Below are 13,275 nucleotides of genomic sequence, written 5' to 3'. Positions count from 1 at the left end.
CTTGGCGAGCTAATTCGAAGCTTCTGCGGCCGCCTTATTTCCAAGGGCTTGACCCACCGATGGTACTGAACTTGGTGAAATAAGCCAATAATGCCTTATTTAGCTACTCGATCGCCATTTTTCTTTTTTAACCTCGCCTCACAAACTCACGGCGCCAATCACAGAAGTTTGGAGGCGCTGAGCCGTAATAGCGGAGAAGAAGCCAATCACCTGCCACTATGCACCTTGACACACTCGTGGCGAGCTTTTATCGGCTGAACTGTGCATCACCCCCAACCACTCAAAGACAAGTAAACAATTACACTTCGCATTTGCGCAAAGTTTACAATTGCCTAAATTATCCTAAGCCTCTCTATTTAGCTTTTCTAGCTAGTATGGTACCCTAACAATCTTGACCACTCGATCAAAATCGTATTTCCATGAGGCTGCTGCAAACCAAATCCCACGAGCTCTTCGAAGCCAGCGATGTCCCTGTTCCATTTCCCTCCTATGCCATTCTGTCTCATACATGGATATCACCTAAAGATGAAATCACATACCAAGACATGAAGACCAGAACAGGAGATATCAAGAATGATGTGTACAAGCAGAAGGGTTGGGCAAAGTTGAAAGATTATTGCGACCGGGCTTCCAAAGATGGCTGGGAGTGGGCTTGGATGGACACCTGCTGCATCGACAAGACTAATCCAGCTGATACTCAAGAAGCTATCAATGCCATGTTCCGATGGTACCAAAATGCCGGCGTCTGTTATGCTTATCTGAGTGACGTCGACTTTGTCTCTCTCCCTGACGATACGGATCTTGACTCCAGCACGAACAGGCTTCGAACAGCCGGTAAGAATGACTTTATCGGTGCTAAATGGTTCACCAGAGGCTGGACGCTACAGGAACTTCTCGCCCCGCACTACCTAATTTTTGTTGACAGTCAGTGGCGCCATATGGGTACTCGAGAAAGCTGGGCTCTTGAGATTGAGAAGGCCAGTAAGATTGAAGCACGCCACTTGAATGCCTTCAATCCGACGGACTTTGCGTCTTGCTCTACCGCGATCAGATTCTCTTGGGCTTCTGGCCGGGAGACAACGGTGGAAGAAGACGAGTCATACTCATTGTTGGGCCTTTTTGGGATCAGCCTTCCTCTCATCTATGGTGAAGGGGGCAGACAGGCTTTCAACAGACTCCAGCGTCAGCTTATTCATGTCTACCACGACGACTCCGTTTTTGCTTGGAAAAGCTCCCAGCCAGATCCCAAGCCAGGAGTCGGGATACTTGCTCGCTCAGTAAAGGACTTCTGGGATGCTTCGAAAGTTACAGCAGGACAATACGGCAATGCGTACTCCATGACGAACAGAGGTCTGGAAATCACTTCCAAGTATTGGAGACAGCGAAGCAATCCCGACGGAGTAATTGTGCGTCTGAATTGCAGAATTGGCTCCGCTTCCGACACCGAGAACAAAGAGACAGGGATACATCTCACCCGCGACGCTGTCGCCGACGTCTACTATCGATCACGTATTCATGAGCTCTGCGATATAGGTCAACTTGACCTCAGGGATTGGTATGGAGAAGGACGATTTCGCCAGCCTCTTTTTATCCGCGCCGATAACTATTTGGAGACAGCTACGTCATCAGCCATGTTCGTGATAGAATATCCCGAGCAAATCCAAATTGTCGCAACATATGTCGCCACCTTCGGACATTCTTTCACAAACCGCGGGATCCGGCCTTTCAGCAATCTCACAAATGGGACATCTTCTAACGGATTTAAAACAAAAGAACTGTCTATTGAGCCAAACAGTGTAGTCTTCCTTAACATTGAGCTTGAAGAAGAAGGCACCAGATTACAGGCGGACGTGATCATTAGCCTTACAGAAAGCTGCTTCCCATATGTCGGGACCTTGGGGAGGGGTGCACAGCCATGGGAACGGCTGGGAGACCCAATGAATGACTCCGTGGGCAACGCCATGTACAATGCATTGGCAAGTCATGTCCATCGAACTCGCCCATCTGATTCAACATATCCATTGGTCCGCATGACTAAAGTCGATAATTTGTCTGTCGCTACGAACATCCTTCCCAAGCCCCCACGAAGGAGTGCCGAGTTTCAAGGGCGCAACCCAACATTGAGAGAATACGTGTTGAGAGTTTCGGTTACCCGATGGGCAAGAGTTAGGGAGCGACATATACCGATATGGTCTTCAGATGGTGATGAGAACTCTCGAAAAAGACAAAGGGTATCGTAGTGAGCGAGAGACATATCTACATCAGGGCTTTGTGGATTTGTTGCATACAAGCAGAGATGGAATTAGAGTGAGTAATAACAGTGAGCCCGACAAGCCCAAGCTGGCCCTATGAGCTCGACTCAGCCTTGATATCGGGTGGAATCATATCTCGTGCCGCAAGAGTTAGTCTCTCGTTCAAATAGATCCAATCTTCATCATCAAGACTGACGTCATTCTCCAACGCATCTTCTTTCCCATCAGATGAAAGCCTTTGAAGCCATGCATCACGGCGAGTCGAAGGCGCAATGATCCCATCCATCCACGCCGTTGATCTTTGGTTGCCTAAAGTCTGGATCGTCCCAATCATCGGCGTCCGGCCACTGAACTGGAGAGTTGTGGCGTCAACCTTGATACCTTCTCGCTTAAGCCATCGGGACGCCAAACGATCGTCACTGTAGGCTATATAGTCAAGCATAGAAGAAACAACAACGAGCGATAGGAGTGCGACACCATCCCAGCCTTTTTGCGCGGCGACATAGGTCATGACAAGGATTTGCAATGCCTCCAAAGCTCGTAGGGCGTAAGCATGCCAGATACCCAGCGGAGAGTTGACGGACTGGACCATAGTCTTGTTAAGCATGGTATCGATGACTCCACGCGAGCCAATGTACAGATACCATGTCGAGGCATTCTCATTCAGAGCCACCAACATACAGCCCGGGAGACCAGCCTCATTATTTTTAAGATATCCATCTGGTCGCTCGATAACCATAAGGTGTCTGCTTATGCGTAAGAGAACAGCAAGTAGCATTGCGACACCGGTTCCATAGAGCCCACATAGAAAACATACAACGCAGGCCCCGGAAAGCCCCAAGGGGAGGAGAACTTCAAGGATAGTTGGGAGGCCAGACCAAAGATATCGGGCATGGCTGATCTTTTTCGTAGTCTCAGAAAAGCGCAGGATGTGAAGCTTCTGGTAGCGACGAAACGGGCTGTTGGGCTTTAGAGGCTTATACCCTCCCTTAGACCCAGCGATCTCCTCGACTTCTTCTGGTACCTTCTGAACATTGACATTTCGAAGTGCGTAAGCGCTGAGCATAGCTGCTACAGCTCCGTTGGCGCAAGGGAATATGCTCCCCCAGTTGACGTCCCAAACCTTCCTACGAAGGTCATTGCTAGAAGATGCACGATCCAAGAACTCTTGGCCTTGTTGAAGGAAATCGGCTATGGTTGCGATAACTCCCAAGCGAGGGAATAGTGCAACGGGCACAAAACCAGTTAATGCAGCTTGGCCGACCAGCCTATGTGGTAGCCGACTGCTGGAGAGATAAATGACTAACGGTAATAATGCTGCCCATTCAAAGACGATGGAATAAGGTGATGAAGCAATAGAGAGAACCGGCGGCTCAATGCCGAGCACTCCGAAACTGGCTGGGGAGTCTTGCGATGTCATGGTAGTAAAAAGCGTAAGGGTGATTTAATTTGTATGTCTCTTTGCACAGTCCGTCTGACTTCTGCTTGTTATTATACCGCAAGGTCACTGAGATGAATGAGGTTGAAGCCTAAGATGTCAGCCCACTGGACCCTTGTCAGCATCAGCACAGCCGACTGAGTGGGCCCTAACATGGTTCTTTGCGCATCTGAGCGATCAGCAAAACAGGCTATGTCCGAACTCCAATGGCCTTCATTTGAGCCTTGTGACATAACAAAGTCTATAAAGTAATTAATTCATTCTTTAGATATCTGAATGCAGGAACACTGTTATATCAATATTGCCATCGTTAGCCGATCCGCCATATGAGGTTTTAAGGCGTTGCTGCCGCCTGCCTAAAAGTGCCTAAACAGAAAGACAGTTTACTAAGACACAAGAGGTATAGCTAAAATTCCATACTGTCTATTTACTATACTTAGACAAGGAACATTATTTTCCGCTGAGTAACATCCGCGCGGGTAGATATCCACCTAACTGTAACCCATGAGTAATACATAACCTCAGACAGTCGTACCAAAAACCCCATCGCGTTAATGCAAATTGTTTCTTAATACCCAATATCGAACCTCAATTTGCTCCCCGGATTGACCGACTTACTTTATACTCCACTGCCATTGTGTGTGTCGCAGCTCGACTGCCTCGCTGAGCAGCCGATATGGCCCACGAGATCCCCTTAAGGGCAGGCTCGTCGTCAAACAGCAATGAGTACATGCCTTCAACCGGAAGAAGTAGCCAAGGCTCAATGCGGGAAGAAGAACAAGAGGACGAACAGACCAGTCAGCGCCTCAGCGTGATCAATACCATGCTCTCTTGCTTCCAGTGCAGGGCTCGAAAGGCGAAATGCGATCGATTGAAGCCCAACTGCAGCCGATGCGTGCGACTCGGAGATAAATGCATGTTTCCAAACTCGCGACAGAGGCGACTGGTTCGGAAGACGAAACCTGCTGCCGCGTTGGAGACCCGAGTAGGTCGGTGACCTTTGCGTTCTTTCCATGAGCTGCTGTCAGCTAACAATTTTCTCGAAGCTCGACTAGAAGAGATACTTATGCAGAGCGGACTGCCAGACATGGTATTGAGTGAGCCTATATCCCTTGGCGATGAAGCCGGACTCGATATGGACTGGGCCCAGGATGCAACCAACATCAACCAGTCACCTTCCGATGGGGCCCCGTCTAATGTAATTCCCGTGATCCAACCGACTGCCGTGTCGTCCCAGGAGGATCCATTCATGATGCATGAATTGATTGGACTTGGTCAGTTTGAGCAGCTTCCGCCCAGCCACTTGACCGAACGATTGTAAGCCGTGACCGCCTCCGACTTCGATCCCTAACGCCCTCTATGCTACTTTATTCCTGCCGTCATTCATTGCTTCTATATTTGCCTGACCCTGCTGATCCGGGTTTCATAGGGCTGACTTGTTTTTCGAGGAACTACACCAGGATCTTCCAATGTTACATCGAGCACGCTATGTAACATCTCTTCATTACCCTGCCCATATGCGCCCTCCCCTGTCTTTACAATATGCGGTCTGGGCTTTGGCCGCAACGACGCGTCAGGAGTTTGCACACCTCGCAATGCCATTCTATGAGCGGTCTAGGCGGTATGCAGACGCAGATGAGATGAAGGTGAGCGCATGAACCGAAACGCATGAGGGACTGACAATCATAACGTTTTTGCCAGGGCCAGGGAGAATACTTTACCACCATAGCTCATACGCAATGTTGGTGCTTGATCGCTACCTATGAGTCCCACCAACTCCTCTTTTCTCGGGCCTCTGTCAGTCTTTCTAAAAGTGTTCGGATCGCCCAGATGCTTGGGCTGCATCGCCTCGATAGCCCAAAGCAACCAACGGACCCTCCTCTCCCCCCTCCGGCAAATTCCTTTGAGATTGAAGAGCGGAGGAGAACATGGTGGGTGATATTCTGTTCTGATCGGTTCGTGAGTGGCATCACGGGTTGGCCCGCTCTAGTGAATGAGAAGGATGTGAGTAGATCATGAGACTGGGGAAACTGAGGAATTAAAGGGCTGATGTATCGTCTGCATACAGATTGAAACCCGATTACCTGCCTCTGACGATGCATTCGACATGGGCACCGAGGAAGCGACACCCTGGCTCACCGCTGCCCTTCAAGGGGGCACTCTCTATTCTCCTTTCGCTGGCAAGGTGCTTACCGCCCATACGTTCCACAGAACTCTGGAGCACACATTTCGGTCCATCCCAAATGATGGCATCGAAGACATTGCGGATGGGCCATACTAGGTTCGACAGCGAGGGATTGACAGTGACCTATCTAATATGATTTTGTACCTCCCAGAAAACCTCCGCCTCCCACAGGACAGGCAGAACCGGAATGCCATCATCGTGAATGTGTGCATTCACACCTCGGTTATATGTATACACAGAGCGGCATTAGCAAAGATAAGAGAGTTCGGTCTAGCCGCAGACTTGTTTGCAAATAGCAGGCTTCGGCTTCTACCTTCAGCAGAGCAAATACTGAGCGCTCTCAAGTCGACAGATGACCCCAAGGGTGCTATGACTGACCATTTTTTGGTGTTGTCGGCATATCTTGCAGCCTTGATCTTTCTAGAAGACTACATGGAAAACAAATCTTTGAAAAACGACCAACATCTCAATTTCATTCTGAATGCAATGGCGCAAGCTGGCGAGAAAGACCTGTTCTCACGTTCGTTAGCAATTCAGCTTGCTTCAGGGATGAAGCATGTCGGAATTTATTCGAGGACTATAAACAAAGTAAGAACGCTCACGCGAAAACCAATTATCGTTTTGAACTTACTAACCACGTGAGTCTAGGTACAAGGACTTCCACCAACACCGGTTTCGATACCCATTCTTGCCAAACAAGACAAAGCCTCGTTACACATCACTTTCTGTTCGATTTTACCCACCAAGTCAGATGACTACTCGATGTCACCAATAGGAGGATAGTATCGCGGCATGTCGGCGTCTGCTTCAGCCCAAGTATCGGGAGTGTGCTGTTTGTTGACACCCAGCTTGGGTTGTAATACCCACTCTATAGGAAATGCTACACTTCTATTATATATCAAAGACTGTGCTACTTAGGTGATAATGGATTGAAAGACCGCAATTAATGATAGAAGACATGATTAATATAATTGTGGAGTTGAAACCCTTGCCCGTTCTATAAAAGAACCCCAAAGCCAACCCTTTGCAAGCCAGATGATCAATTAAACAAAATTTCTCCAGGCCCAGGAATGCACTGACAAGGTCCGAAATCAAGTGAAAATTAATAGCCATTGCCCCAGCATGCGCCTATTATGGGGGACCGCTAGTTGGTGCATATCGGCTGAGCTTTCTGATTCTCTCCCCAAAGAAATAAAAGAGTATTGGGACTGGGAAAAGACCAACCGCTATGAAGCCTAGAACGCTGGTGGCCCAATCAACCCCCAGCCTTCTGTACATGGCAGCGGCAAACATTGGAAATCCTGCGCCAAACAGTGCTCGTACTACAGCGTTGGCAGCGAGGGCACTATTTGCATTCATTCGATAATTGTCTATGATGTAGGTTTGGCCTTGGAGAAAGATACTATGAGCAAAGTCAGCAGTCGCACTTCAAACCTGCACGATCGTAGACACTTACAGCATGATACCCACTCCCAGCGGAATTCCAGCTAAGGCTTGCGGAACCCACAAGATGTGAGGGTCGGAAGTCCATGCGAACCATAGAAGTCCAATTGGAAAACATGCCCCTCCGACCATCATCGGTAGAAGCCGTTGCTCGGGTGGCAGATAACCTTTGGCCTTGAGTATGCGTGCAAGCCGGATTTTGGAGAAGATGACGATGAATATGACTCCAATAACAACGCCGAGTATTATGGCTAGGAATGGGAGAGATCCCACACCACTGTTCCAGCCCCGGTGCTCTTGGAAGGACACTGGGTATGCTTCGAAGCAAAGGTAGATGAGGCCGTATACGAATGACATATAAAGCGTGACTAAGATAATCACGGGCTCAAGGACCAGCATGGCGAGTGGCCTGATAAGGATTCGGTTTGCCATTTCGTGGATATCAACCGGCTTTTCTTCCGCGACGGCATGCATAGCCCAGTCTCGAGTTGATACGCGGACTGAACGAGCTTTTCGAGTCAGAAGTACAGACTCTAACGTCTCGGGAACCACAAAGAAAGTGATAGGCCCAAATAAAGCCGCCATGATAGCCGTGATATACGCCGTCCACCGCCAGCCGAGTGAACTCTGGGTGATGAACCCCCCCATGATAGGACCGGCAACAGGACCCTACAGTCACTGAAATCAGTGTCGATGCCAGTAATGTTCAACGAATACATCGCACTTACGACGAAATTTGCGCCGGCAAAAATGCTCATGGCAATACCAAGCTCGATAGGTGGCCAAAGGTCGACGAGTGCGCCGCCAACAACACTGAGGGGAGACGAGCCAAACAGGCCACTTAGAAATCGACAGATAAAGACTGTTTGAACATTTTCGGCTGTTGCCACAGGGATTTGGAACAGAGCAAAGACAAAGTACCCAACGAAGAGTGGGTATTTACGGCCGTATACCTCCGACACGGGTCCGAATATCAGGGGACCAAATGCGAAACCCTACAGGTGGATTAGCCATAAAGTTTTTGTCAGCGATAGCCAACATACCAGGACAAACAAGCTTGTACCGAGAGTCATGACTTTCATCGAGACGCCAAACTCTTTTGCAGCTGGCCGGGTTGCCGTGCTGAATATGCTGCTTGCAAAGGTCACGACCCATGTCAGCATGCCCAATGAGACTGTGATCATCCACTTTCTTCGATTTGGCCAGTTCTTAGGGTTATCTGGATCGTCGGGACCGTTCCAGCTGACAATTTTGTCGCTAGGATCCTGTCCAGTGAGATCGGTGTCGTCACCCATGTTTATGTCAGAAGAAGGGCTAGAGTCCCGCTTCGGCTCGTTTGTGGAATCGCCTTCGGATGTAGAAGAGGGAGAGGTCGCGGCTCTGGCATGGGACGTCATGGCTCAAAGAGATCAAAGGATAGGGCCTAGGGCTTTTATGAAGTAGAAAGTTATAAGCATGAGCTTGGTATCAAAGACACTAGAAATGTTCAAGACTGAGGAAGTAGATAGGTATCACTGCTATGAAGCAACGGTATAGGTTGGGGTTCGGGTCAGGAAATTATGTGAGATTGAACTTCAGATCTGTCTGAAGACGATCTAATAACGCTTACGAGGAGACGAGCCGAGTTAGTCAGCGCGCTGGCTCGGTCATGACCGCTCTCCCGAGAGAGTCCGGTTGTGTAAGGCGCTTGCTGCACAGCTTCCGGTGAATGTATAATATAATGCCCCATTTACTACAAGACCGAAAGTTGCTTATTCATTTTATCTAAGTCTGGATGCTATGGCCTTTATTGATATATAGTTGTTTTTACATAGCAATATTTTATTTATTTATTTTATATCCTTAGGGGTTATAGAATACAGGGCCATTATACTATAAAAGACTCTAAAAAGTAAGATACCTTAATAAATACTAATTTTCCAGTTAGTAATAAAGGTAGTAAACATTAGGAAGTAAGATACTTAACTACTAGAAGAACTAACTGTCCTTTCGGTATAACAAATAAGGGGGCCCGTTAACTGCAGTCGGTTTGAACGGTATTATCGCAGGGCCGTAGTTAGTCCGACCGGTCTTAAGTATGGAACCGGCGGGCCGCAATTCGTCCGATAGATCCACAAGAACATATCTCTTCCGCATGAACCTAAGCCTTAGTTCCACCATCAACACCCGCCCAGGTCCACAAGGAACCAGATTTGTCATTCCCATAACTGGTGGTGGTTCCTCGGGCCTCAAAGGTCAATGCACAATCAAGCTGAGTAATACGATTGTATGATAAGCACAAACTGACTTTTCACATAACAATCTGTTCCGAATAAGGCACGGAGAGAGTGTTTTACCTGGTTTCTTTAAATCTGGAACCACATTCACCACCCACAGGACCGATACGTTTCTGATATTCGACAAAGGTTACTGGGGCCGATATTTAAACTGCGGCGCTTTACAGAGTAGGGGTTAGGTTTTTCAGCAGTGCTTGCTTGCTCCAAGAGTCGTTTATTTTGCAGAAGATTAGATTCTCTTGGAATGCCCTGTTGAAAACAAATGCGAGGGATTCCCAAAGGGAATCCTTTTCCACCAATGAACCACGGACCTCAGCCCACCCTGGCATTTCCTTAAAAATGATACTGATCGCCAAATCTACGGAACTTCCAAACAAATGGGCTACAAAATCCATGCTTTGTGGAGCAATTCTGTGGAAATATACTCATCTTGTGACTTGACATTCAGGAAAGATAATCTTCCAGCGTTTTCTGGAGTTGCCCAAGTTTTTGCCAATGCTACCGGGGACAAATACGCCTACGGCATGTGGCATTCTAGAATCGTTGAGCGACTCGTCTGGCGTGTCATCACGCCTAATCCCGGCTGTCTCTTGCCGCAAAGCAAAGCACCATCGTGGTCATGGGCATCGCTAAATGGGACAATAGAAATGACACTTATTCCTATAAGCTGGAAGTCTTTGGTCGAGATAGTCGAAATAAAGCATATCAACATGTTTGCAGAATCTTCCAGTTGAAGTTCCAACCCCTGACAGATGCGGTACAAAGTCAAACGACGTGAGGTGTTGGCGAGAAGGATACCTTTATGCTGAGACATGTCAGCCACTGAACAACCGTCGGCATCAACACAGTCAACTGAGCGGGGTTCTTTGCGCATTTGCGCATATAAGCGATCAGCAAAACAGGGCTAGTCCGAACTGTGACGGCCCTCGAGCGAGCCTAGTGACATTTCAAAGGCAGTAAAATGGATTGACAATGTTCCATAGACGGTTAACTCATACTTCCAACTTGTAGACGCAGAAGTATTGAGATTTTAATACTGCCAACCTGAGCCCACCCGCTATATCGGGCTACAAGGGTATGTTATCGCCCGCATGTAAAGGCCCAGGCAGCAAGGCGGCTTACTGAAGTTTCGAAGCGGCGCGTAATGCTCTAAATCTTCATTTATAGAGTAATATTGGGTGCTTACAAATAAGACAATTTCTTCGCAACTCGAGGCAAAACTAACTCGCCATGAGCATCACTGGCGACGACCTGTTCTAACTCAAATGTTGAGATACGGAATCAAATGATAATATCTATGTTACATAATGCCAAGCACTTCAATACTATTTATAGTCAACAAGGCTTGGGGCTGAGATGCGGAAGTAAGGGATAGATTTGTGGCTTGCATAGCGTGTAAGAGCCAACACAGAGCCTGATCGTCGCGAAATCAGGCTGCAGGTCTTTTTTCTTCCTTTTTACAGTATTCTATCATCTTCGCTTTTGTTATCAAATCTCATGAAATAGTCTCAAGCATGGATAACGCTTGGCATGAAGACCCTGGCTTGGAGTTTGTGAAAGACCGGATTTTCAAGCACCTGAAGGCTCAAAACGATACTGCATTACGCACTATCCGGGCTCCGTCTTTTGTCGGAAGTCCAGAGATTCGCGGCACGATGACCATTCTTTGGAGTTGTGTCATCACTCTGATCGCTTGCCTATATACAGCGCTTCATCTTAACGTCCCCGGCGATACAAAGGCTCTTCCAATGCTTCGGGAAAAATTCAAATGGGTAGTGATCGGGCTTGTGGCTCCAGAAGTCGTGCTTTATCTTGCTTCATCACAGTTTCTTGACGCCAGACGACTTTCCAAGGAGTTGACACTTTTATGGCGGCAGCAACACCAGTCTGAAACCGACAGCACTCTATTGGGCGAATCACAACAACAAAATGGCAGCAAGGTCAGTGTACCGAATTCATATGATCCTTCTAGTTGATGGCTAATAAACTAACCTAGGTTCCGTGTTTTGACATAAAATATGGCTTTTTCGTAATAATGGGTGGCCTCGAGGTCGACGTCAGCAAGTTTGAGCACTTCACAGGACATTGGGCAGCTCGAGGAACACTGCAATCTGGCACATTACGGCTATCAGTCAACGGCGTCCTCCAACTTGCAAGAATGGGCCACTTTCTACCCATTGAACGATCCAAGATCAACGACAAAAGCAAAGCAGATACACTGCAAAAGGTGCTTGTCATGACGCAGGTCATTTGGATGGCGACTCAGTGTATTTTCCGATTGGGATATGGACTCCCGATCTCGCTCTTGGAGATACATACAATGGTACATGTTATATGCGCTGTCGTAATGTTTATGTTCTGGATCAAGGTCGGCTCTCACTTATCTTACGCGGGAGTTCTATACTAACTGTTTCTAACTAGAAGCCAAAAGACTTATTGGATCCAGATTGGGTCGACACGACCAAATTTGAGGATATTACTGCTCTCATGGTTCAAGAACAGTTTCACTGGAATAAAAGCGATGAGTTCATTTTGTATGCCAAACCATCAGCCGATGAAGACAATGATATCCAAGAGCAAGCTGCGCTGGTCTGGGTGCACTCTACAGATACGTCTCGACGCAAGTATCTCAAAGACGAAGAAGGCTCAGCTCAAGAAGTAAATTGGGTCGAAGATGATGGAAATCGTATTATGTTGAAAACAGGCGAGGTCCTCCCTTCTGGTCTTGGGCTTGTTGCCAGATCCTCTAGCTGGGAGACGGAGACTATTCAGCGAAAGGTTCTGCCCTCGTGGTACGATGAACATAGATACGATGATCCTTGGGACATTCCAGACAGCATTTGGATCACCGAATGGGTTGAGGCTGAGCCAGTTCCCCCGACCGTGGATCTGTATCCCGAGGATATTCAACGATGGAACCATGTTATACGGGCAATCGAGAATCTCGACGGGCAAATTCAGGAGCCACAGCCGTTCCGTGGCAGTCATCAAAGAGCTCGATACCAGGATCAAAACTTTCACAACGCCTTTTTACGATCCGCCGGAAACTTTCAGTACTCAGAAGAGAGCCGGGTTGACCCAGATCAGATTCTTAGCTTTATTGTCGATAACCCCATCCTGCTAGTCCTCCTCCTCGTTCTCCCGGGTCTATACGGCGGCATCCATCTTGGAACAGCACAAATACTGTTCCCCACTGATCTAGAGAAGCTTCTTTGGAGAATTGCATCCATTGACATCATCGTCTCGATGCCCATATTTCTGTTAATATCTGTCCTTGGCCTTGGCTTTTCCCAACGATATCTCAAGTACGAATCTATTACGCATGACTCATGGGCCACTTTTTACAAATTTCCGGCACATCTTATTTTTCTCGCATACAGTCTCTCAAGAATGTTTCTCGTCATTGAATCTTTTATTAGTCTTAGAGCACTTCCGATAGGGGCCTACTGGACACCTTCGTGGTTGCAGATGATACCGCATGTTTGACGACAATACCTGCATTTTCTAGGATGCGACCTAGGGGTTGGGATCTCCTGTATAAAGCTCCAGTTACACTCATTCGTTTCTGTGACTTCCTGATAGTGCTTTCATGATATGTTCTTCTTTTCACTATATCCCTACTTACTAGCTATTTGTAGAAACACAGTATCAGTCATTAAATTTCTGGCAAGAATTAGAGTA

At 47.6% G+C, this 13,275-nt stretch overlaps 5 protein-coding genes across 5 annotated transcripts; 3 read left to right on the top strand and 2 right to left on the bottom strand.

Moving 5' to 3' along the window:
- Nucleotides 1-419: 419 nt before the first annotated feature.
- On the top strand, nt 420-2,240 carry FMAN_01937 (uncharacterized protein; the record flags this gene model as incomplete). The annotated part of the gene is made up of 1 exon (XM_041824612.1): nt 420-2,240. The coding sequence occupies one exon, from the start codon at nt 420-422 to the stop codon at nt 2,238-2,240; it is 1,821 nt and encodes a 606-aa protein (XP_041677286.1).
- A 106-nt stretch (nt 2,241-2,346) lies between these two features.
- On the bottom strand, nt 2,347-3,672 carry FMAN_01936 (uncharacterized protein; the record flags this gene model as incomplete). The annotated part of the gene is made up of 1 exon (XM_041824601.1): nt 2,347-3,672. One exon carries the CDS (start codon nt 3,670-3,672, stop codon nt 2,347-2,349), a length of 1,326 nt encoding a protein of 441 aa, XP_041677285.1.
- A 694-nt stretch (nt 3,673-4,366) lies between these two features.
- FMAN_01935 (uncharacterized protein) lies at nt 4,367-5,971 on the top strand (the record flags this gene model as incomplete). Its single annotated transcript, XM_041824589.1, has 5 exons — nt 4,367-4,679; nt 4,737-5,007; nt 5,120-5,336; nt 5,392-5,694; nt 5,759-5,971. 5 exons carry the CDS (start codon nt 4,367-4,369, stop codon nt 5,969-5,971), a joined length of 1,317 nt encoding a protein of 438 aa, XP_041677284.1.
- Nucleotides 5,972-7,006: 1,035 nt separating this feature from the next.
- On the bottom strand, nt 7,007-8,715 carry FMAN_01934 (uncharacterized protein; the record flags this gene model as incomplete). Its single annotated transcript, XM_041824578.1, has 4 exons — nt 7,007-7,277; nt 7,332-7,987; nt 8,047-8,313; nt 8,362-8,715. 4 exons carry the CDS (start codon nt 8,713-8,715, stop codon nt 7,007-7,009), a joined length of 1,548 nt encoding a protein of 515 aa, XP_041677283.1.
- Nucleotides 8,716-11,249: 2,534 nt separating this feature from the next.
- Nucleotides 11,250-13,080, top strand: FMAN_01933 (uncharacterized protein; the record flags this gene model as incomplete). The annotated part of the gene is made up of 3 exons (XM_041824567.1): nt 11,250-11,534; nt 11,591-11,962; nt 12,016-13,080. The coding sequence occupies 3 exons, from the start codon at nt 11,250-11,252 to the stop codon at nt 13,078-13,080; spliced, it is 1,722 nt and encodes a 573-aa protein (XP_041677282.1).
- Nucleotides 13,081-13,275: the final 195 nt, after the last annotated feature.

This window comes from Fusarium mangiferae (assembly GCF_900044065.1).
Source record: "Fusarium mangiferae strain MRC7560 genome assembly, contig: FMAN_scaffold001, whole genome shotgun sequence".
NCBI classification, from domain to species: domain Eukaryota; kingdom Fungi; phylum Ascomycota; class Sordariomycetes; order Hypocreales; family Nectriaceae; genus Fusarium; species Fusarium mangiferae.
The sequence above is the reverse complement of the archived record's forward strand: the minus strand, read 5'-3'. Positions and strand labels throughout refer to the sequence as shown.